This window comes from Lithobates pipiens, unplaced genomic scaffold, assembly GCF_037356315.1.
Source record: "Lithobates pipiens isolate NorthernLeopardFrog02 unplaced genomic scaffold, aLitPip1_a1.2 Scaffold_8, whole genome shotgun sequence".
Classification (NCBI taxonomy): Eukaryota; Metazoa; Chordata; class Amphibia; order Anura; family Ranidae; genus Lithobates; species Lithobates pipiens.
Window position 1 is genome coordinate 117,964,380 of NW_027507903.1, and position 25,214 is coordinate 117,989,593.

The following is a 25,214-nucleotide window of genomic DNA, read 5'->3' on the forward strand; positions in this document are numbered from 1 at the left end:
AACAAACAAAAATACATACTAAAGAATTGCATGTATTTTTATAATTTGTTTTATTATTTTGTAAAAATAAAACATTTTTATACAATATCTGTTTCGTTTAGCTACCCTAAAGTCCCATGTAGGAAAGAATTTGTTTGTCTGCAACACTGGGGACGTGGCAACAAATTGTATAGTAGGTTTCATTAATATATTGACAGCTTCCTAGCACCTTATATAAGATAAGGGTTACACATTAAACTACAGTGATTATATAGCTATTAGGCTAATATGTTCAACAGTAACCCCTGATTACACACGACTAAGATCATGCAGTTTATATATGCATAAGGTGTGGATGGGAAAAAAAAAAAATGGATGGTTACCGTATATACTCGAGTATAAGCCGAGATTTTCAGCCTCTTTTTTTGAGGCTGAAAGTGCCCCCCTCGGCTTATACTCGAGTCATCGCTGTCTGCCCGCTCGATCAGCGTGTCGAGCAGACAGACAGCGGCCATTCTGATTCAAAAGCCGCGCCTCCGGCTCCGCCTTCGCCTGTGATAGGCGGAACACTGAATTTCCCAGCAGCCTGTGTTCCGCCTATCACGGGCATCCGCTCATCCTCGTACTACGGACGAGGATGATACGACGTCCGTGATAGGCGGAACACAGGCTGCTGGGAAATTCAGTGTTCCGCCTATCACAGGCGAAGGAGGAGGCGCGGCTTTTGAATTTTACAATGGCCGCCGACGAAGAGGGCACGGGACGGAGGCAAGGCAACGCACGGCACGGGACAGGACGGGACGGGACGGGACGGGACGGGACGAAGGCAAGGCACGACACGGGACGGAGGCTCGGGACAAAGGCTCGGGACACAGGTAGGCTGGACACACACACACACACACACACACACACGGATGGAGACACACACACACGGATGGATGGATGGATGGAGACACACACACACACACAGGGATGGATGGATGGATGGATGGAGACACACACACACAGGGATGGATGGATGGATGGATGGAGACACACACACACAGGGATGGATGGATGGATGGACACACACACACACAGGGATGGATGGATGGATGGACACACACACACACAGGGATGGATGGACGGACACACAGGGATGGACGGACACACAGGGATGGACGGACACACAGGGATGGACGGACACACACACAGGGATGGACAGGCATGTCTCACCCTCGGCTTATACACGAGTCAATAAGTTTGCCAGTTTTTTTGGGGGTAAATTGGGGGCCTCGGCTTATATTCGGGTCGGCCTATACTCGAGTATATACGGTAATTAATATCAGTTAAGACATTATACATAGCAACAGGTATACTTGCTGCAGTTACTCATACAACATCCCACTTAAATTGTGCAGGTGACCAAAAATCTGAAGATCTTGCAAAGGAAGAGGTAGACAGACTTTTTTTTTTTTGGGGGGGGGTTACTAAAACTAAAGAAGACAGCATCTGGAGCAACTGTGCAGAGCTTTTAAAAAGGAAAGCCAGAAAGCTACTTGGTTTCCACATCTGCTTCAGTCCTAGTAATCCTCATTCATTAGATTTTATTGTCCATTTGCCACCAGAATAACTTAAAACATTTATTAAAAACAAAAATACTGTATTGTTACCAGTTATGTAATTAAAGCGGAAATAAACTTTTCATACATAGTCTCTTCTGCCATAAATAGGATCTTTGTACACGCCATAAAATTATTTTCTCTGAGTATATCGAAGACCACAGCATTATGGTAATAAGAAACCAAGGGTTATACTGCTGTATTCAGGAGGAAAAGTCACATGAAAACAGAAATCCAGCCACCTTACAACTGCTCAGTTGTACCAGGCTGTAAAAAGAGTAAAGCAACATGAGGGGAGGTGGCAGTGCTCCTCAATTGACTCAGAGAAAAGGATTTTATGGAAGATGTCTATTTTCTCCATCATTCATTGAAAGACTTTAAAAATTATTTTTTTAGTTTTACAAGGTCAATATATAAATAAAATAAAAAATAATTTGTGAACAGACAATCAGTTTGCAGGCCTACATATCTGACACACAGATGCCTGACGACAAAAATTCCAAAAAGCACTCAATGTTCCGGTGCAGTGGGCTTTACAGAAAAAAGAGGCACTTTAGCTTGCAGCTCATAGGCCTGCACAACAATCTGTAAAGTCCATCTAGAAATAGTGCAACTTAAAAGGAGAAGTTCCCCTTTAATAACATGTTACACCCATATTTAGGGATTAACATGTCACTGTAGAGCCACAACCCGCTCTGCAAGGCCAATCCACAGCTTTTAGAATGACTGAAATGTTCCGACTTTCTAACCTTCAAAGTAAACAGGGTAAGAGCTTAAGCGGAGAGAAAGCATGGATCAGAGCACACTGATCCCAGGGTATTCGCTGCATTCACCATCAGATCCCTTGTCCTGAAGACAAATCCGTTTCTCCTCTTGTTAAGCCAAGATGCTAACAGATCTACATCGGGTGACCGCTAAACAGACATATGTCCCAGAACACCTCAAGATGTATAAGTTAGTGTCTCAGAATCATCCTGACTTAACTCCAAGTAGGTGTGCCACTGAGATCTCTGGAACAAGAAGCTCCACCCAGGGTAACAAAAACTATACGTCCATCTATGCCCCAATATTCCTGCTGCCCCCTTGAGGACTGATGCAAGCCACAGTTGTGGTATTGCCTAAATTAACTGAATGGCCAGTTAATAGGATGGGCCCAGTGATGTATTGACAAATTAATAGCAAAGTGTAATGGAGCATGTGTGAGGTGGGAGGGGTTGGCGCTTCTAGAGGTCTAGCCTTCATTATGTGTTGGCCTTATGTCTATTTTCCTGTAGGCAGAAGTATAACAATTGGATGCTTATAACCATAAAGTTGTGTTCTCTCAGCAGTCCACAAGAAACATTTTTGCCAGCTGTACACCAATTTGGATGTATGTGCTGTACAGTGTACCGGCTAGATCCATGCCTGAAATCTTTAAGATGCTGAGGATGGAGCTGAATGCCAAAATAATTAACTCCTGTATGCATGCATGCATGAGCATTACATCAGAGCCAGCCCACTGTGCAAAGCAAGAAGACGCTGAATGCTGATGAAGATGAGACGATGATGGCACAAGCAGTGCGCCTGTCACAGATCAGCTCTACAGCTGACCTGCTACTTTTAGTTTTACAAACATGCAAGGCTATTCTGTGTGTATAGGCATTTTTTTTTATGGGAAAGGGGTAAAGTGGTTCTAAATGCATTATCTGCATTTAAAAAAAAAAAAAAAAAAAAAAACACATAAGTGCGATTGCACCCTTCCTCCCCACAGGCACCTTCACTTAACTGAGCCCAATATTGAGCCAGCGATGTGCACAAGAGAAGCATTGCAGGCTCAGATGCAACAGCGGGAGTCATTGGCTCCTGCTGCTACCAATAGCCAGTGAGGAAGGAGTGTAGGAGGAGCCAAGCGGCACTCTGTGTCATTAGGTAGCAGAGAAGGGAAGCAGCAGGGGGGTGGATCCAGGAGCACGCCGTGGGTCCCGAGAAGAGGTGGATGCAAAACCACAGAACAAGCAAGTATAAGAAGGAATTCTCCCCAATAGGACACAGAAAAACATTACAGGCGTTATAATCCTCCCTTTTTGCTATACAAAATAAATAAAATAAAAAAAGGTTCACCTTAATTATGCTTTAAAATAGAACTATAGGCAATTTATTTTTTTCATTTTGGATAGAGTTGTGGATGTGAGGATGAGGACTATAACCCCGTCAGATTTTTTTTTTTTCCGCATTGCGGAGATTTACCTTCACTTCCTGTCCCATAGCCAAACAGAAAGTAAGAGGAAATCCCTTCAATTTAAAGGAATTCCTTGGAGACCTCCAGGACACCAGAATTAGTGTCCTTATTGGAAGATTTCCCCTCCATTACTTTTTTGGGGACAGCTCAAAATTTGAGGTTTTCTTTTGCTTACAATAATGATAATGATAATGATAATGATAAACAGGACAAATAGGTGAATCTCCTTAATGGGGGGCACAGACCGCTATAAAAAAAAAAAACAGAAAGGGGGTCTAATCCCTCTACACTCTATCCAAAACTGAAAAAAAAGTTTTGCCTTTAGTTATACTTTAAGCTGTCACAGGAACACACATTGTTATTCAAAGAGTTCCCCTCAACCCTCATCCTGGTAGCAACAGAATTTTGGATTCTCCATCACTTTCTGTCTTAATAATGGTCACGAGGACAAAACAGAAAGGGTGAACCAACTTGGAGGTGCACAAGTGGCAATAAATACTTGACAGGGGTTTTAATCCTTTTCTACTAGATTCAACATTTTGTTTTGGCTACAGATACACTTTAATCTATCGTAATTCATACCTGCCATGTAATGTAAATTGGACAAGGAGATTGCTAGTGTAATGGGCAATGTGACTGTCAAATATATAAAGTATAAAAAGCTGGTGAGTGATTCAGTCAGCCAGGATCCATATACACAGACCAACTTAACAAGAGGAACAAGAGGAACAAGAGGAACAAGCATTATACAAGAGACAACCCAGCCCATTTAGGATTCTTCAGGGCGTGCGCTGCAATAGTACACGTTATTACAACACATTACATGCATTAGCGCATTGTAGAGTAGTAGATTTTCACAGGCAGCTCAACACACTAAGGCAACACACCTCTGATGCACATGAATTTCAGAGTATTCCAACATTACCATTCATTGTGGTGTGCTGCATTGGAAAGAATACTCCATGTTGATTTTTGTTGTCTGTTATGGTTGGTTGACAGCCCATATATTTAAGCAAGCTGTCCTTGCCTAACTTATTGAGCATTAAAGCACCACATCAGAAAAGCATAGTGTGAATGAGCCCTTAGCACCAGCAGACTAAAGAGTAAATGATTTTACTGTCCTCAACAAAAATGATTACATAAGGCTAGAATAATCGGATTGACAAGCACACAATAAAAAATAAATAAAAAAAAATAAAAAAAAACCTTCAGCACAGTTCTACAGTAACACGTGTTGACAGAATAAGTTTAGTTACCAGGATAGTCTCCACAGAAAGGTGGTAATACATTTTGCTGTTCACATTCCAGTAGGTGCTGAAGCTATCCAGACAGACCAACTATAGAAGTAAGAAAGACAACACAATAATAGTATTTATACAGTGTTTATTACCACAGTAAATACATACACCCAATGATATCTAATGCCACACAGAATTATAAATTTAGGGTTTACACACACTTTAATGTATTGTATAATATCAATTAAATAATTTTAAAGACACAAAAATATAACTCATACATTCAGAATACGTAATAATTAGTATTATATTTAACAATACAGACATAGGACTTTTACCTTATATATTGTTTTACTTGCTTCATTTAATATACATGGTGTCCACGACTCATTTGAGGTCTGTCGCAAGGTTAAAAAAAGAGAAAAAAGACAAAATAACACCATGAAAAAACTTACAACACAAATAATAAAATCTCAATAATACTTTGAGGAATATTTATTCAGCTAAAGTAAGAAAATTGTATAAGGTGCTTAGGTCAAGTAGAATGAGGTTCATAAATTCACACTGCTTTAAAAAGGCACTCTACCATGTTGGAACATTTGTCCTAGAATAAGCAGCACAAATGTTTTTAAAGCAGGAACTAATATCCCATTGTGGTAAACTCAGCACAACATAAATATCTAAAGTGCTGGTAAAATGCTAAAAAAAAAAAAAATACAGAGTTAAATCTTTCAGCCACATTACAACAAACGACATGCAAAGGGTACCTGAAGGCTCAGCTCAGCCAGTGTAATTCCTACAGATACTGGAAGATTGGCATCACTAATCTGTGAATACGAGAACATATTAAAAAGGATGCAATGGCCTCATGTCTTGTTATTCGACATGTAAAACAACAAATCGACACAAAAAACGTGGAGAAACTGTATATTCAAGCTACTGAATAATGGTTTGGATGTATTGCCATCAATTATTTGTTTTATTTTATTTAATATAGTTAGGGCTCAAACAATAAAATAGGGCATTAAGTAATAAATATTGCATAGGTATTATCAAGTAGCTGGCTGGGTAGAAGGCAACTGCAGCTTTTGGATCTATTTCACACTCCCCACTGTTGCCTGTTATAAAACAAGATTGCTTACTTTACTTAACCACTTCGTGCCCGCTCTATAGCCAAAAGATGGCTACAGAGCGGACGCTAACTGCCGGGAGGCCATTCCTGGACGTCCTCCTGTTTACTTCCCCAATGCGCGCCGCCGCGGGTGCACATCTGGGAAGTTCTATGTTGGCCATGTCCCTCGGACACAGCCAATCACAGCGGCCATTTAGCACTCGATAGGCCTGTCCAATGAGAGGTGATCTCATATGTAAACATATGAGATAATCTCTCATCGCCGGCTCCCCTCCTCACACAGAGACAGCGTGTGAGGAGGGAGAGCTTCCGTGCTGCAGCTGCAGCATCAGTGAGTGTATATATACACACACACACACAGTGAAAAACACACACACATGCCCACCTGTCCCCTCTGTGCCACCTGTCCCTAGTGCCACGTGTCAGTGCCACGTGTCATCAGTGCCACATATTAGTGCCATCTGTCATCAATGTCACGTGTCATCAGTTCCACATATTAGTTCCATCTGTCATCAGTGCCACGCCAGTGTGACGTGTCATTGTCCTGGTGCTCCGGGGCCTTCAAAAGTGTAATAGGTAATTAAGTTAGATGTGTAATTTATGCTCCTAGGGCATGCGACGGCGCTCCCTGCATGTTGGGCCCCTCTAAGTGGCTGTAAAAAAGTCCCACACACATGGTATCGTAATACTCAGGAGTAGCAGAATGTATTCTGGGGAATTATTTGTGGTATACACATGCCATGTCAGAGAAATAACCTATTACAATGACAATTTTGTGGGGGAAAAAAAAAAAAAAAATTTTCATTTTGCAAAGAATTGTGGGAAAAAAATGACAAAACCAAAAACCTCACCGTGTCTCTTACTAAATACCTTGGAATGTCTACTTTCCAAAAAGGGGTCATTTGGGGGGTATTTGTACTTTCCTGGCTTGTTCGGGTCACAAGAAATTAGATCAGCCACTAGTACATCAGATGTGATCAATTTTGTACGATTTGCACCACGACTTGTACACTCTCTAACTTTCACAAAGATCAAATAATATCCACTAATTTGGGTTATTTTTAACAAAGATATTTAGCAGTATAAATTGTGGCCAAAATTCATGAAAAAAAATTAATAAATTTGCAAAAAATTTTTACAGAAACAAAGAAAAATGCGTTGTCTTTTTTCACATTTTTCGGTCTTTTCTCATTTATAGCGCAAAAAATAAAAAACCCAGAGGTGATCAAATACCACCAAATGAAAGCTCTATTTGTATGAAAAAAAGGACAAAAAATTCATTTGGGTACAGTGTTACATGACTGAGTAATTGTCATTCAAAGTGTGAGAGCACCGAAAGCTGAAAATTGGTCTGGGCAGGAGGGGGGTTTAAGTGCCCAGTAGGCAAGTGGTTAATACTGAAAATTTTGACTTTAGAACCACTTGAGTAGCTCAATATGTGAATAAGTTAGAGCAGTGACTCATCACACTAATTCATTCCTTAACAGACCGATTCACCTGAGGTCTTAATCTTTAATGTTGTACCGCCTCTTAGAAAACACATAGGGCTCTGGGAAAACGTTGTAATGTATTAACCGCCTGCGTACCAGCCGCCGTAGCTTTAGTGTGGCGGGTCGGCACTGCAAAATCATGTTATTGTACGTGATCTCGCGAGGTCCGGATAGCAGGCCCGCCGCAAGCTCCGCGAGTCCAACCGTGGGTTCCGCGGATTCGATGTTCGCGGGGATAACCGCGATCGTCTCACAGAGAGGAAGAACGGGGAAATGCTGACGTTAACCAGCATTTCCCTGTTCTGCCTAGTGCCACTAACACTGGTCACAGCTCCCTGTAATCGGGAGCGGTGATCAGTGTCGTGTCACACATAGCGCGCGCGCACCCCCCCCCCGAGTTAGAACACATCCCTAGGACAAACGTAACCCCTGCAGCACATTTACACAGTAATTAGTGCATTTTTAATCACACTGATCGCTGTATAAATGTGCATGGTCCCAAAATAGCGGCAAACGGGTTCCGATATGTCCGCCATAAGGTCACAGTCATGATAAAAATCGCTGATTGCCGCCACTGCTAGTAAAAAAAATGTTAATAAAAATGCCCTAAAACTATCCCCTATTTTGTAGACGCTATAACTTTTGCACAAACCAAACGCTTATTGCAATATTTTTTTTTTTACCAAAAATATTTACAAGAATGCGTTTCGGCCTAAACTGAGGAAACAAAAATGTTTTTTTTTTTATATTTTTTGGGGGGATATTATAGTAAAAAAGATAGTTTTTTTTCCCCAAAACTGTCGCTCTTTTGCTTATAGCGCAAAAAATAAAAACCACCAAAAGAAAGCTCTATTTGTGGGGAAGAAAAGTACGTAAATTTTGTTTGGGAGCCACATCGCACGACCACACAATTGTCAGTTAAAGCGACGCAGTGCTGAATCGCAAAAAGTGCTCTGGTCTTTGGCCGGCCAAATGGTCCGGGGCTGAAGTGGTTAATGTATCTGTTTGGAAAACAAGATCTATATTCTGTACATATCAATAAAAAAGTGTAGGTAAAAACATCACTGTTAGAAGATGCATTATTTTTGCATGTAAACTAGTAACATTACATAACCCTAGTATAGTAGTATAATACAGAATGATGTTTATTCTTTCGGGGCAATAATACTGTGTATTCTCAAAACAGGCTTTGTTGGTTTGTTTCTTTTCTCTTTTGATGGATGTGCTTATGCCAGGGGTAGGCAACCTTTTGAGCACAGAGTGCCGAAAAATGTTTTTAAAGAAATTGATCGTGCTGATTTTATAACAAAAAAATGTCAACTTCACATTCTCAATCACAAAAAGGATTTTTTTATAAAGTAAATAGTACTACTAACTACTTTAGTAGTAAGAAATTAACATCCTGCACTCCAACGCCTCAGATCAGTCCCAATTCCTGCAACTTCACACCTTACTGTCCCCCCTGCTCATCTGCCCCGCCACTGCAACCCCCCTGCTCATCTGCCCCGCCACTGTAACCCCCCTGCTCATCTGCCCCGCCACTGTAACCCCCCTGCTCATCTGCCCCGCCACTGTAACCCCCCTGCTCATCTGCCCCGCCCCTGTAACCCCCTGCTCATCTGGCCCACCCCTGTAACCCCCTGCTCATCTGGCCCACCACTGCAACACCCTGCTAATCTGCCCCACCAATGTACCCCCTTTCTCATCTGCCCCATCACTGTAACCCCCTGCTTTCCGTCCCACCGCTGAACACCCTTCTCATCCCTCCCACCACTGTACCTACTGCACATCTTCCCCACCATTGTACCCCCTTGCTCTTCTGTCCCACCACTGTAACCCCCCCTGCTCATATGCCCCATCAATGTACCTCCCTGCACATCTGCTCCACCGCCGTATCCCCAAGCTCTTCTGTCTCACTACTGAATAACCTTCTCATCTGTCCTAACACTGAACCCATCTGCCCCACCAATGTACCTCCTGCTCTTCTGCCCCACCTCTGCTTCCCCATCACTGTAACCCCCTGGTCATCTGTTCCACCCATACACCTCCTTTCACATCTGCCCCACTGCTCTACCCTGCTGCTTTTCTGTCCCACCACTGAACCCCCTTCTCATCTGGCCCAACACTGAACCCCCCCCTCCCGGCTCATCTGGCCCAACACTGAACCCCCCCCTCCCGGCTCATCTGTCCCACCACTGGACCCCTCCTGCGCATCTGTCCCACCACTGGACCCCTCCTGCGCATCTGTCCCACCACTGGACCCCTCCTGCGCATCTGTCCCACCACTGGACCCCTCCTGCGCATCTGTCCCACCACTGGACCCCTCCTGCGCATCTGTCCCACCACTGGACCCCTCCTGCGCATCTGTCCCACCACTGGACCCCTCCTGCGCATCTGTCCCACCACTGGACCCCTCCTGCGCATCTGTCCCACCACTGGACCCCTCCTGCGCATCTGTCCCACCACTGGACCCCTCCTGCGCATCTGTCCCACCACTGTAACAATGTTTCCTATTGTTTACAATGTGTGGGGGCACAGTACATCTCACTCAGTGCAGGTGCGGTGTGGGTTATTCTGAAATTGGAATGCATTAGTGTCTCACCGACACTTCCCTGCACTGCTTTGCTGATGGGGAGGGAGTCGAGTGCCGGAAAAAGAGGCTGTGTGTGCCACTTGCAGCACCAGTGTCGGGGGTTGCCTACCCCTGGCTTATGCAGACAACAAAATACATTACTCATCTAAGAACTGTTGTTATGTAATATCAACTAGTTTTACTCATGGGCATTGTAATATTGTATGCATGTGTGTGTAGGCTTAAGGAACACCTAGGAAAACAAAATAAGAATTTGTGACGTGTGACATTTACAGAACAAAACAATCACATGGCAGATCGGTTTGTTTTCGTAGAGGCTATTTATTTTACAACACAGATTAAACTAATTTACTTATTGTTCTCGCAATTGTTATTTTTTTTGATGGCCCTATCATCATGACTTCAAATATCACTGTTGCAGTCTATCATCCTTAGTCATCATACTTTTTCCTTGTTTTCTTGCAATAGCGCTGTGTCGGTGCCGATACCAAGCTTTTGCAATGAGTATCGCTACTCATGCAAATGCTCCAATGCTTGATCCGATACCTGTTTTATCAGACCAGGCGTCCTCAGCTCAGCAGGGGGGTCAAGCAGCCTCACAGGTGATCAGTGTGGGCAGTTAGAAGCACCGATCTCCCTGTATAGCTTTTAATAAAGCAGCTGACAGCTGCTTCTCCTCCTCTTCTCCCTCCCGCAGCTGTCAGGTGCTTTAAGGAAAGCTAAACTTTTAACTGCCGGTACAGCTGCACCTATCACCCCCGACTGTCCCCGGTGTCCTCCAGTCCCCCCCCCTCCCTTCCCAATCTGTCAGGATGGAGAACAGAGGAATGCGCCAGTAAACATATAATTAACAGGCTTACTAACTTTTCCGAAAGCACAGAGTCAGCGATTACTGACTGCGTCCATTCATAAGTGAGCATCGTAAACTGCGTTTATGATGCTTCAGTTTTATGAATGGAGAGGAGCCTCTGTCTTCTGTCCATTCATTTTCAGTGCAGCTGAGGCTGCAGAGAAAGACCAGGGAATCTGTGTCCTAAGTTCCTTTCCCTGTCTCAAAGGGGAAATGTCAGGGGTCTGTTTAAAGCTCGATATCTCACAAAAAGTAAACACTTCTTGTAATGTTTTTATCTGTTTAAAACAAAATAAGATTGAAATAAAAAAAACAATGTGTAAGAATCTGGGCACCATCACATGGGTGAAGAATGTGTACATTTTAATTAGTTGTGCTACATATAACACCATGTTTACTCTATTGTCTTCATGATAAATAATTACAAAGGCATCTGAGTGATAACATTTGACACACCTGCATATATAATCATATGATCTAGATACTCACATCATCTTCATATCGGATATGAATGTTTGTAATTTTGACTTGCAGATTCTTGATAACTTGTGCTGCCAGTTTTTCTAGAAATGTGTCTTTTTTCTCCTCCTTGGGTTTGTCTTCAAAAATAAAAGCAAAACACATACATCTTAACTGGTAGATTCATTCCAAAGAATATAATATTTTTTTTTGTTAGCGTCATAAAAAAAATTATACACTTCTAAATCAGCACACATAGTGAACCATATAAAGTAAGCAAAACTACAAGTGTAACATATTGCAGTTTACTAGTTCATAATGTGGTGGCTGTATTGGTCTTTTTTTTCCCTTTTTCAAGCATTTTGGCTTACAACCCGCTAATCCTGCAAATTGCACACTTCTTGTCCCTCTTGCCGCCACTGTATCTATGGGGGGGGGGGGGGCATGGTTGTCGTCCCCCCCCCCCCCCCCCAGGACAGGGCAAGTGGTTGTTTAGGCCGGGTTCACACTGGTACGACAAACACTCCGACATTGGGATCTCATGTTGCACGACGTGTGAAAATCAATGTTTCCCTATGTGAACCATCTTAACTGATTCAACACAAGTCGGTCCGACTTTGAAAAGGCCCTCTGCACTACTTGGTCAGACTTTGATCCTACTTCAGCCCATTGAATATCACTGAAGTCAGATCAAATTTGGATCGCCGTGAATGGTGCTCTGATGATCTTGAAGGGGAACTCCACGACAAAAAAATAAAATATAAAATCATGGGTTCCCCCCTCCAAGAGCACACCAGGCCCTTCAGTCTGGTATGGATTTTAAGGGGAACCCTCAAAATCCATACCAGACCCTTATCCGAGCACACAGCCTGGCAAGCCATGAAAGGGGGTGGGGACGAACGAGCGAGCGCCCCCCCTCCTCCTGATCTGTACCAGGCCACATGCCCAGATCCTGACCCCCCCCTTAGCCATTCATCAAAAAAAAAATGTTAAAAGTGTAAAAAATAAAATAAAATCCATTACACATGGTTTTAAAGTAATTTGTTAGGCAGCTCCAGCACCTCATCTGATCTGTTCTTCCCTCACCGTCTCTCCCGTGTCCTCCGCTGAAGTATTCTGCCTCTGTTTGCTGTCTTCTGCCAGGTCTCCTCCACTGTCTTCTCTGTCTTTTGCCCAGTCTTCTGCTCTGTCTTTTTCCAATGTTGACTAAACGCTCTCTCCCACTCTAATGTCGGTGCGTGGTGTACCACTACTTATACAGGCATGGGCCGGGGTCGCGTCCCTTATGACGTCACCGCCCATCATGCCACAGGTGGTGATGTCATAAGGGGCAGGGGCCCCTGGATGAAGTCACTCGGTGACCCAACCCCATGCCTATATAAGTAGTAGCAAACCACGCACTCGGCATTAGAGCAGAAGAGCGCGTCGAGTCAACATTGGAAGAACAGAGTGAGAAGACAGCGGTGAAGATCCAACAAAAGAGCGAGAAGATAGCGGAGAAGCCCCAGCAGAGGCAGAAGACAGCAGTAAAATGTATCCCATACTCATTCACATAGGGTGGGGGGCTGGGATCCGGGGGCCCCATTGTTAAAGGGGGGTCCAGATTCCGATAAGCCCCCCACCCACAGACCCAGACAACCAATGGCCAGGGTTGTCAGGAAGAGGCCAGTGTTATCAACACGGGGACAAGGTTCTTTGGGGTGGAGGGGCCCCCACCCAAAATGCACCCACCCCCATCTTGAGGGCCTGCGGCCTAGTACGGTTCATGGGGGGGGGGGGGGGGGGGCTCGCTCGTCTCCACCCTCTTTCCTAACCTGCCGGCTTATTTGCTCGGATAAGGGTGTGGTAAGGATTTGGGGGGGGGGGGGGGACTCGGGGGTCTCCCACCCCGTTCCCCTTAAAATCCATACCAGACCAAAAGGGCCTGGTATGCTCTTGGAGGGGGAAACCATGCCGTTTTTTTTTTAATCTGGTGTGGAGTTACCCCTAAAGATTCATACCAGACAGTGTCTGGTATTGTCGGGGATCAAAGTCAAATCCCTGTTCATTGAAGTTGGACGGATTTCAAGTCACAGGGCAAAGTCGGATCCAAAGTGGTACGACTGCCGTGTCGTACTAGTGGGAACCCGGCCTCACAGAAGACCGCTAGTAAAGATGATATTGTTCTGTGCAGCTAACAGGAAGTAAAAAAATGACACTGCATTTCCTGCAAGATCAACATGTGTTTTCTGTATATGCAGAAAATTTTATTGAAAAAAAATAAGGCAGCCAAAGGACTGTAAGCTAAAATATGCTTCATATTTGAGATTGGGTTTAGTAATCCTTTAAAACAAACATACGATTAAACATAAGCAGGGGTTACTATTAACTAAATTCACATTAAAATGATCAGTGTATATATATATTATCTCAAGTTATATTTAAATCTTGACAAAAAAAAAAACAGCCAAGCAAAAAATGCATGCAATTATACAAGACTGAGCTCGTAACAAACAACGGTGTCGCTAACCATGCCAGAGTAATTAATTTTGTAATCTGCATTAGGAAAAATCGACAATGGATATCTTACTGGGTGATACAAGCAAAGACTTTGTTTTTATAAACACGAAAAAAGTAAGCAAACAAAAACACACACATACACACCATAGATGCACATAACATTAACCACTTTCAGACCGGACCATTTTTCTGGTCAATGACCAGAGATCTTTTTACAATTTGGCACTGCGCTGCTTTAACTGGTAATTGCGCGGTCATGCAATGTTGTACCCAAACAAAATTTGCGTCCTTTTCTTCCCACAAATAGAGCTTTCTTTTGATGGTATTTGATTGCCTCTGCGATTTTTATTTTTTGCGATATAAACGTAAAAAGACCGCAAATTTTGAAAAAAAATGATATTTTCTACTTTTTGTTATTAGAAAAATCCAATAAACTCAATTTTAGTCATACATTTAGGCCAAAATGTATTCAGCCACATGTCTTTGGTAAAAAAAAAGTCAATAATTGTATATTTATTGGTTTGCGCAAAAGTTGTCACATCTACAAACTAAGGTAAGTTTTCTGGAATTTACGCAGCTTTTAGTTTACGACTGCCTATCTCATTTCTTGAGGTGCTAAAATGGCAGGGCAGTACAAAACCCCCCCAAATGACCCCATTTTGGAAAGTAGACCCCCTAAGGAAATTGATAAGTGGCATGTTGAGCCCATTGAATATTTTATTTTTTTGCCTCAAGCGATTGAATAATGACAAAAAAAAAATATTTTTTTTTTTTTTTTTTTTACACAAAGTTGTCACTAAATGATATATTGCTCACACATGCTATAGGTATATATGAAATGACACCCCAAAATTAATTCTGCTGCTTCTCCTGAGTACGGGGATACCACATATGTGGGACTTTTTGGGAGCCTAGCCGCGTACGGGGCCCCCGAAAACCAAGCACCGCCTTCAGGCTTTCTAAGGGCGTAAATTTTTGAGTTCACTTCTCACTACCTATTACAGTTTTGAAGGCCATAAAATGCCAAGATGGCACAAAACCCCCACAAATGACCCCATTTTAGAAAGTAGACACCCCAAGCTATTTGCTGAGAGGCATGTTGAGTCCATGGAATATTTTATATTTTGCCACAAGTTGCGGGAAAATTACAAACTTTTCTTTTTTTTTTTTCAAAGTTGTCACTAAATGATATATTGCTCACGCATGCCATGGGCATATGTGAAATGACACCCCAAAATAAATTCTGCTGCTTCTCCTGAGTACGGGGATAACACATATGTGGGACTTTTTGGGAGCCTAGCCGCGTACGGGGCCCCGAAAACCAAGCACCGCCTTCAGGCTTTCTAAGGGCGTTACAGTTTTGAAGGCCATAAAATGCCAAGATGGCACAACCCCCCCCCCCCCCCCAAATGACCCCATTTTGGAAAGTAGACACCCCTAAATTTAGGGGTACACTAGTGAGACTAGGTAATAAATGGCGGGTGCCCTGAAACTATAAAAAAATAACTAACCAACCAGCGTCACCTGTAACAGTTATATGGTGATCACTGGTGAAAGGGTTAACTAGGGGGCAATCAGGGGGCTTTATGCAGTAGTATATGGGGGTCCCTGGCGCTATAAAAAGCTGCGGCGAACCTAAATACCTACCTGCCTAACTAGCGTCACCTGTGACACTAATACAGCGATCAGAAAAACGATCGCTTATTAGGCTGGGTTCACACTGGAGCGATGCGGGAACGCCACGAATCCGCGGCGGGTTCCCGCATCGCATGCCTCCCGGCTGCAGTTCACACTGCCCTATCTGAACTGTTGGGAGTGTCAGTGAAATGTTAATGACACCCCCAGATCAGTTCGCATATCGCAGTGCGATCTGCAAACTTGGATCGCATGGTGTGAACACCCATGCGATCCGATTCTGCTGCGGACCAAAAAAAGGATCCCGTGCGAGTTTGCGGCGGGTGCGACGCGAATTCAGCCATACTATCTGTATGGCTGAACTCGAATCGCACAGAGATCGGATGTGATTTGCACTGCAGTGCGGTGCAAATCACATCCGTTCTCATAAACCGCTGCAATGTGAACCCAGCCTTAGTGACACTGGCGACGGGGGGTGATCACGGGGTTAAACCTTTATTGGGGGGGTTAGGGGGGTACCTTAGAACTAAAGGGGGCTAACCCTAACTGCCCTAACAGTTATTACAGTCACAAATGACACCCGCCGGGTGATCAGGGGGTTAAACCTTTATTAGGTAATAAATGGCGGGTGCCCTGAAACTATAAAAAAAATAACTAACCAACCAGCGTCACCTGTAACAGTTATATGGTGATCACTGGTGAAAGGGTTAACTAGGGGGCAATCAGGGGGCTTTATGCGGTAGTATATGGGGGTCCCTGGCGCTATAAAAAGCTGCGGCTTACCTAAATACCTGCCTGCCTAACTAGCGTCACCTGTGACACTAATACAGCGATCAGAAAAATGATCGCTTATTAGGCTGGGTTCACACTGGAGCGATGCGGGAACGCCACGAATCCGCGGCGGGTTCCCGCATCGCATGCCTCCCGGCGGCAGTTCACACTGCCCTATGCAAACTGCTGGGAGTGTCAGTGAAATGTTAATGACACCCCCAGATCAGTTCGCATATCGCAGTGCGATCTGCAAACTTGGATCGCATGGTGTGAACACCCATGCGATCCGATTCTGCTGCGGGCCAAAAAAAGGGTCCCGTGCGAATTTGCGGCGGGTGCGATGCGAATTCAGCCATACTATCTGTATGGCTGAACTCGAATCGCACAGAGATCGGATGTGATTTGCACTGCAGTGCGAATCACATTCGTTCTCATAAACCGCTGCAATGTGAACCCAGCCTTAGTGACACTGGCGACGGGAGGTGATCACGGGGTTAAACCTTTATTGGGGGGTTAGGGGGGGTACATTAGAACTAAAGGGGGCAAACCCTAACTGCCCTAACAGTTATTACAGTCACAAATGACACCAATGCAAAAAAAAAAAAAAAAAAATGACATTGGTGTCACTGTGACTGGGGGGCAGGGGTAATTGGGGGGGGTGATCGGGGGGGGGTGTGAGTGTGCCTGGCATGTTCTACTGTGTAGTGACGTGTTGGTGCAACTCACCGATCCTCTCTCCTCAGTGTCGGAACGAAAAATACCAACACGGAGGAGAGATTACATCACTTCCTCTCCTGTGTTTACATTACAGGAGAGGAAGTGATGTCACGAACGATTTCTATTCGTCGGGAGCGATCGCGAGGGGGTGGCCATGAATGAATGGACGCCCCCTCGTCCGGGATCGCTCCCGAACGATCGGGCCCCCGACCCGCGGGAAGGCAGGGACGTACATGTACGCCCTTATGCCTGCCCGTGCCATTCTGTCGACGTACATAGTCGTGCGGCGGTCGGGAAGTGGTTAAACAAAAAGCTTACTCATTCAAAAAAAAAAAAAAAAAAGTATAAAATGTATAGAATCTTTTTAAATATATCCAGTTGCATTTACATGCAATCCCTGCCCCCTCCTCCCTGACACACCTAATATTTGACAACATAGACCTTTATGGACAAATCCAATACAGCAAATTCCATTCAAAATAGATGCTGCATCAATTAAGCTTTTAATTTGTCTTAGAAGCCAGTAGTGAGAGCATTCGGACACGCTTAGTATAGTTTCCCCAATTCCAGAAAGTTATAGATTGCCAGATTCTCCAATTCTAGGTTTACTTCAGTTTCCAACAGTTGGAAAGACAGGATTTTTAATGCCTGCGACAGTTCTACAAAACTAAAGTTAAGTTGGGGCCAGCGTTTGGATGATTATAAAAATGAACAGCAACCACACAAGAAAAATGTCAGTATTGAATGGAGTTGGCCTTTAATTGTATATTTTTATTGCAGGTCAAAACAGGTTAGTAATCAACATCTAATCCTAAACACATCAAGGACCTTTGCCACACTGCATTTATGACCAATCTTTAGTTTCATTTTACATGCTTAAAAAGGATAAACTTACATCCATCGGATTCTCTCACAATCGTTTGGTTTATTTAGCATGCAATGTACGAATTTTCACTAAAATCCAGAAATGCCATGCTATCCGGTACCAAACATTAGCTTCCTCAAGCATGCTTACAAAAGAATATGCTTACCCACCTTTTTTGCTACCATGAACCTTAAAACGGTTCTTAAAATGTTTGTGCTTTTTACGTTTTGGTCCTTCACATTGCATGCATTAGTATGAGAAAAGGATAAAAATTGTGTTAGTAAAGACTGACTCAGTATTCGTAGTTGAAGGGAAACCAAAAAATATAGATATATAATACAATACATACATATTCATATACAGTTAAGATATAAATAAATGCAAAGTACATGAACAATTCAGTTAATAAACAGAACAGTTACAGAGCCAAAGCGGAACTCCAAGCAAATATTGCAGAAAAAAAAAAATACAGTAAGCAGTACAATAATTTTACAACTAGCCTAAGTACTATTATCCTTCTGGAATCCCCTTCACAGGAGAAATAAAAGTGCAAGAGGGATGTCAGGTGCTCCGAGTCAATAACTCAATAATGCTCATCAGGTTGGTAGACGCAAGTTGATCAAGCAGACCTTCACAGCCATTTTTTCCCAATGTCACATATAGGATGGGCAAGTAGCACTACCATAATTTCAGAAAAGGGTGTTGAACTATACATAGAAAAGATACCTGCTGCTCCAATGTAAGGCAGGAGATGCATGTGGGACATATAAATCAGATCTTGAGATTACCGTATATACTAGAGTATAGGCCAACCTGAATATAAGCAGAGGCACCTAATTTTTCCACAAAAAAACTGGGAAAACATATTGACTCGAGTATAAGCTTAAGGTGGGAAAATTCAGCAGCTACTGGGTAAACAATGTCCATCTGCAGCCTCACCGTGCCCAGTTGCAGTCTCACCGTGCCCAGTTGCAGTCTCACCGTGCCCAGTTGCAGTCTCACCGTGCCCAGTTGCAGTCGTACCTTTCATTACTAAAACAGCGTGCTTCTCCCGCTGTGTAATGCAGTCCGTTTGGCCATCCATTGTAACCAAGTCTCGCCTCCTCCTCGTCTGATAGGCGGAACACTCATACAGTTTCCCAGCATTTTATCAGTGTTCCTCTATCACAGACGGACGAGGAGGAGGCGGGGCTTCATTTCAATGGATGGCCAAACAGACTGCATTACACAGCGGGAGACGCATGCAGTTTTAGTAATGAAAGGTACGGCTCACTCGAGTATAAGCTGAGGGGGGTTTTTCAGCCTAAAAAATGGACTGAAAAACTCGGCTTATACTAGAGTATATATGGTATGCTTTTTCTCTGTACTCCAATGAAATGGCACCCTTATCACAAAGAAGGGGCACTCTCATGTCAATGTACCACTGGATCTTGCATGGCCTTCCTTATTACTCATGGAATACATGAGTAGATGTAGATGCAGCGTGGTTAAAGTGGTTGTAAACCCTTACAACACACTTTGACCTACAGGTAAGCGTAGATTAAGGCTTACCCCTAGGTCCAAGAAATATCTCCTAAACCTACACAGTTTAGGAAATATTTACAAAAAGACAGGCACCGCTGTCTACGGCGCAGACGCATTATCACTGTTAGCAGCATGCCGCTAGTTAGTTGTGGCTGCCGTGCGCAAGTGCGGGAGTGACGTCATCGCTGCTCCGGCGCTGTGAGTGGCCAGAGCAGCGATACCTGGAAGAAGATGGACGCTCCGTGCTACAGGGGACAGAGGTGACATCGCTGGCCCCTATGTCAGTTAAGGGACAATAATGGGCTACTATGAGATGCATAGTAGCTTATTATGCTTTACCTTTGCAGGGAGACAAAGAAGAATTAAACCCATCAGGCTTTACTTCCTCTTTAACAGCTTAATATATTTTCAGCACAGAAATTTCTTGCCATTGCAAGAACTTTCCAAAATTGCCAAAGAAAATCTAACAAGATTATTTTTTAGGTGGCACGATCTTTGTTAATACAGAGGTTGCTTTGTCAGCCCTTTAATTTGGGATAATGTCTATCCCTATATTCTTCCTTGTTTTAACATTAATGGATATTATTTTCTTTACATCCTGAATGCTAGGTCTTTATCTGCCACCTGCAGTCATTGATGTGGTGCTGGCTGTTAGCCTCTGTGGGGTCCCCCTCTCCTCGGCCTCGGTCCCATCGGGGCTAAGGGTTAGGTAGGTGTGGTGGTTGACTTGGCCCACCAGTAGTGGGAGATCTTATAACCATGTCATGCATTCTTTATTAATAATGTTTATACCCTTTTAATTTATATGTATATCTCATATTTCTCTTTTACTTAGAATCTAGAATTTTGACACAGGCATGTATCATTCCCTGAGGAAATTTTGGCGAAACATGTCAGAATTAATGACCTGTATTACCTACTGGCCTTACATCTTGACCCGTTTGTGCTACTTGTGTCCACACCCTTGATTGTATATGCAGCGATGTTTATAATCTCCCGTGTTGTCTATGTAATAAAATAAATGGACTTTTAATGTACTTTTTTTGAATATTGGTACTTCTTAAATAAATGGCACCGCTATAACCCCCTTTGCCTCTCCCCATTTTACAATTCTGTTGCCAAATTTATTGGGATGAGGTGCCACACATCTCATGAGGATTCTCCAGCCACACTTCTCACCCCTATCATACCTAGTGGTAGTTTTGCTGCTTGCAATTATCACTCTGTGCAAGGTAAACCTTATGCTCACATGGCAAAGATAAAACAAAAATGAAAAAACCTGCCCAAAAATAAACAATACACAGTTTATGTAATATTCACACAATAAATACAAGATCAGTTACCGTATATACTCGAGTATAGGCCGACCCGAATATAAGCCGAGGCCCCCAATTTACCCCCAAAAAACTGGAAAAAATTATTGACTCGTGTATAAGCCGAGGGTGAGACATGCCTGTCCATCCCTGTGTGTCCGTCCATCCCTGTGGGTCCATCCATCCCTGTGGGTCCATCCATCCCTGTGTGTGTGTCCATGCATGTGTGTGTGTGTGTGTGTGTGTCCATGCGTGTGTGTGTGTGTGTGTGTGTGTGTGTGTGTGTGTGTGTGTGTGTGTGTGTGTGTGTGTGTGTGTGTGTGTGTGTCCGTGCAGCCTACCTGTGTCCAGCCTGCCTGTGTCCGTCCAGCCTGCGTCCCGTCCAGCCTGCGTCCCGTCCAGCCTGCGTCCCGTCCAGCCTGCGTCCCGTCCAGCCTGCGTCCCGGCCCGAGCCGAGCCTCCGTCCTTCAGCTCTTCGTCGGCGGCCATTCTAGGATTCAAAAGCCGCGCCTCCGTCGGTGATAGGCGGAACACTCAATTTCCCACTGACTGCTGTTCCGCCTATCGGATGTCCGTGATAGGCGGAACACTCAATTTCCCAGCAGCCTGTGTTCCGCCTATCACGGGCATCGTCTCATCCTCGTCCGTAGTACGAGGATGAGACGATGCCCGTGATAGGCGGAACACAGGCTGCTGGGAAATTCAGTGTTCCGCCTATCACAGGCGAAGGCGGAGCCGGAGGCGCGGCTTTTGAATTCTAGAATGGCCGCTGTCTGTCTGCTCGACACGCTGATCGAGCGGGCAGACAGCGATGACTCGAGTATAAGCCGAGGGGGGCACTTTCAGCCTCAAAAAAGAGGCTGAAAATCTCGGCTTATACTCGAGTATATACGGTACATAATAAGACCACATAATAAATCATCTAAATTAGAGAAGTACATTAACGGTGTAAAATATAGGCAACCTATAGGCAAAAATACATTGGCCCAGTCCATCTGAATGATAACAGTAAGGGTATTAGAACTAAATCAAGTAATAGTGGAAAATTGTATTCATATTTGTTTGATCGGGCATATTTGGGCCACTGTTAAAGATTTACTTAGCATTACAGGCTATACTACGATCTAGTTCAATGATCTCCTTCCCTAGCTTAGGAAGCTGAAGGGGTTTCACAGCTGGGCCAGGATGGGCATTCTGACGATGGTTCATCTATGCGATCATCACATTTTTAAATCAGCAACTGCAATTAGAATTCTTCTTAGATGAGAGAGCTTTTTATCAATATCTTCAAATCAGACATGCCTTCCTGGCCCAGAACACCACAGTTTTTCAATTACAGACACTTTGTTATTTGATAGCATTTTTAAAGCAATATTTTCAAAGGGGCTTATTTCTGAGACATCCAGCTCCTTTTAGGCAGAAACAGGATTGCCCCTTTTCTTTTTGTGGTTGAAATGTTGTGTTTACGTGTGTATTTCTGGTTTGAAAAAATGTTTTTAAAAAAACAAATCTGCATAAAGCACAGGCTAATATTTTGGTTGTGTTGGGTTACATATGCAAATAAAAATCTAAGCAAGCACCATAGACTCAAAAATGGTTAAATAATGAAAGTGGTTGTAAATCCTCAAGATTTTCCACCTTAATGCATTCTATGTGCTGCAAGCCCCCCCCCCCCCCCAGACACCCCCTTTTTCTTACCTGAGCCCAGCGGCTCCAGCCGCTGTCTCTCTCCCTATTGGACAGATTAAAGCCATTGGCTGCAGCTGTCAATCAAATCTAGTGACACAGGAGCATGAAGCGGGGCCAAGTCCCGCTGTATCTGTCAATGGACACAGCAGCGGGACTCGGTAGCAAGCCTGCACGGGTGACCCCAGGGAAAACTGATTTCCGTGGAGGCACCCAATGAATAGGAGAAGCCTGGAGTGCCAGTGGGGGGCCCCAGAAGAATTGGATCAGGGCTTCTCTGTGCAAAATGATTGCACAAAGCAAGTAAATATAGGCATTTTTTTTTATAAGAATATTAAACAAAAAACATGATGAGGGTTTACGAACCCCTTTAACCACACGCCGACCGGGACATAGCCGAAAGAGCATCACAGATCACGGTAAATGGCCGCTGATATCAGTCATTTACCACATGATCGCTCCGTCAAATGATGGAGCATCACTTATAAACAAACCAGCGTCATATCATGATGACTGTTCCTCCCTACCCTCTCTGTACCGATCGGTACAGTGTGAGAGGAGAGGAGAGAGGGAGAGATCGTTTGCAGTGCTGTGGGCACTACAGATCAAGCCCACAGCACTGCTCAGTGCCCATACTCTGCCAATACTCTTTTACCGGTTCAATCTTTCATTTACTTACTTTATTTAATTTAGTGTTGCAAGGCTGAGTAATTGTCATTCAAAGTGTGAGAGCACCAAAAGCTGAAAATTGGTCTGGTTAGAAAGGGGGTTTAAGTGCCCAGTGGTCAAGTGGTTAAACGCTACTTATGGTAATTATTTGTATGGTGCTGATTGTTGGTTCTTTCCATCCAGGCAGTGAGATACAAAGGATGTCTTGTTGAACACTATTTATACAAGTGCACTTTAGATGATGCTTACAAATAAGCATGTACATTTTATACAAATATATTAACATTTGTTACACACAGTCTGAACACAAAGCGATAGGATTCATTTTTAATGTAACCTAGATAACACAGGGCAAGCTGACCCTACACTAGATTATTCTGTTAGAGTGAGCCGTTTCTAAGCTTGGAAGAGGACGACACAAAGGCCAGTAGCAGTGGTCAATCACAAACACTTTGTTAGTGCCCATGTAACAGCACTGTTAATAGCTCATTACATGTGGCCAGTTTGAGCTCTCTTACTATTATTTGTTCTGATTAGAAGCATTGCCTATTTACGTCTTTCAACTTGCTAGATAAGATTTCTGCTCCACGAATAAGACCAGAACACATCACATCATTCTGGTAACACTCATGAGTTTGTCTCTATTTTACATTATGTATATATCACATGCCAACATACTGGGAGCGTCTGAAAGCACTGTATGCTTCAAACGAATATTAAAAATCTCTTCTAGCGCTAAATGACAGCAGGTGGTTTATTTTTGAAAAATTTAGCAGCTTCATCTAGTGGCTATAATGTCGCATTTTGCCAATTTTGGTATTTCAGGAAGGTACCAAATTGTGGTCATTAGATAGAGCGTAGGATAATGGAAATATGCGTATAAAACACATTATATAGAGATAGGATGGCTTTAGGAATACTCAGGCATTTTCAGAGCATTTTTTAATAAACAGACCCCAATGAGTCATCATAAATTTCTGATGGTTTCATCTTAACTGTTAATCCAAATGTTAGTAAATAGAGTTGAATAGACATTGTGGACAGACTGTAGCCTAGGGAAGCTAATTCTGGGGCGAAGTCCTGATAAGTAGGCAATAACTCACCGTAAAATCCTTTTCTCTGTAATTCACCGACCGACACAGCTCCTCTCTTAGCCATTGGGTTGTTACGCCCACCTTTAGGAGAATACTAGACATTACTTGTTATTTAACACACAGAACTTTCCAGCTCTGCCTAGTGGGGCGGTCCCCCGGGTAACAACCCTCCAGCCTGTCATGCAGTCATCAGTACGTCATCAAGCAGTATAACGTAAAGAGAAAAAGGAGGGGTGGGTGCTGCGTCGGTCGGTGAATTACAAAGAAAAGGATTTTATGGCGAGTACAAAAAAATAAAAAATTATTATATTATATTCACCGACCGACCGACCCAGCTCCTCTCTTAACCATTGGGACATCCCCAAGCAGTGCCAAACGAGGGGTGGGAAAACAGCATAAAAAAAAAAAAAAAACTTCATCCACCATGGCAAGTGGGAACTAGTGAAACTTCACCCACAAAAAAACAGTGCGTGGAAAGAATCCACCACAAAACCAGGGTACCCTCAACAGGAGTGACTACCCACAACCCCAGTAAAAACTGCGGAATGTAATAAATACAACAGTGCATTAATCTAACGGTACTGCGTTTTTATCGAAAAAAAACGAAAATATATTGCATATTCAATTGCAACTATACGGCTGCCTACAAAACCTTGTGGCCAAAACAGGCATCAGCCGATGCACTGACGTCTACCTTGTAGAACTTAGTAAACGTGTGGACAGATGACCAGGTCGCCACTTTACACAATTGAGCAACAGACGATTGGTGTCGGAAGGCCCAAGATGTTCCGATTGCCCTTGTGAAGTGGGCCGTGACTGGAAAGGGGGGCACCTGCCCCTTCAAGGCGTAGGCTTATACTATAATCTGTCTAATCCCCCTG

The 25,214-nt window shown here is 43.6% G+C and overlaps 1 protein-coding gene across 5 annotated transcripts in view; it reads right to left on the bottom strand.

Annotated features, from left to right (window-relative positions):
* The window catches only part of VPS13C (vacuolar protein sorting 13 homolog C), a 626,331-nt gene that overhangs the window by 532,965 nt on the left and 68,152 nt on the right, over nucleotides 1-25,214 (bottom strand). For 4 of the 5 annotated variants that reach the window (XM_077473219.1, XM_077473220.1, XM_077473218.1 and 1 more), the window contains 5 exons: nucleotides 18,218-18,280; nucleotides 11,591-11,700; nucleotides 5,804-5,863; nucleotides 5,375-5,434; nucleotides 5,055-5,135 (listed from right to left, as the gene is read on the bottom strand). In XM_077473219.1, the coding sequence (XP_077329345.1) occupies nucleotides 5,055-5,135; nucleotides 5,375-5,434; nucleotides 5,804-5,863; nucleotides 11,591-11,700; nucleotides 18,218-18,280 (374 nt within the window). The remainder of the gene's footprint in view (nucleotides 1-5,054; nucleotides 5,136-5,374; nucleotides 5,435-5,803; nucleotides 5,864-11,590; nucleotides 11,701-18,217; nucleotides 18,281-25,214) is intronic. The other variant, XM_077473221.1, reaches the window with a different exon arrangement.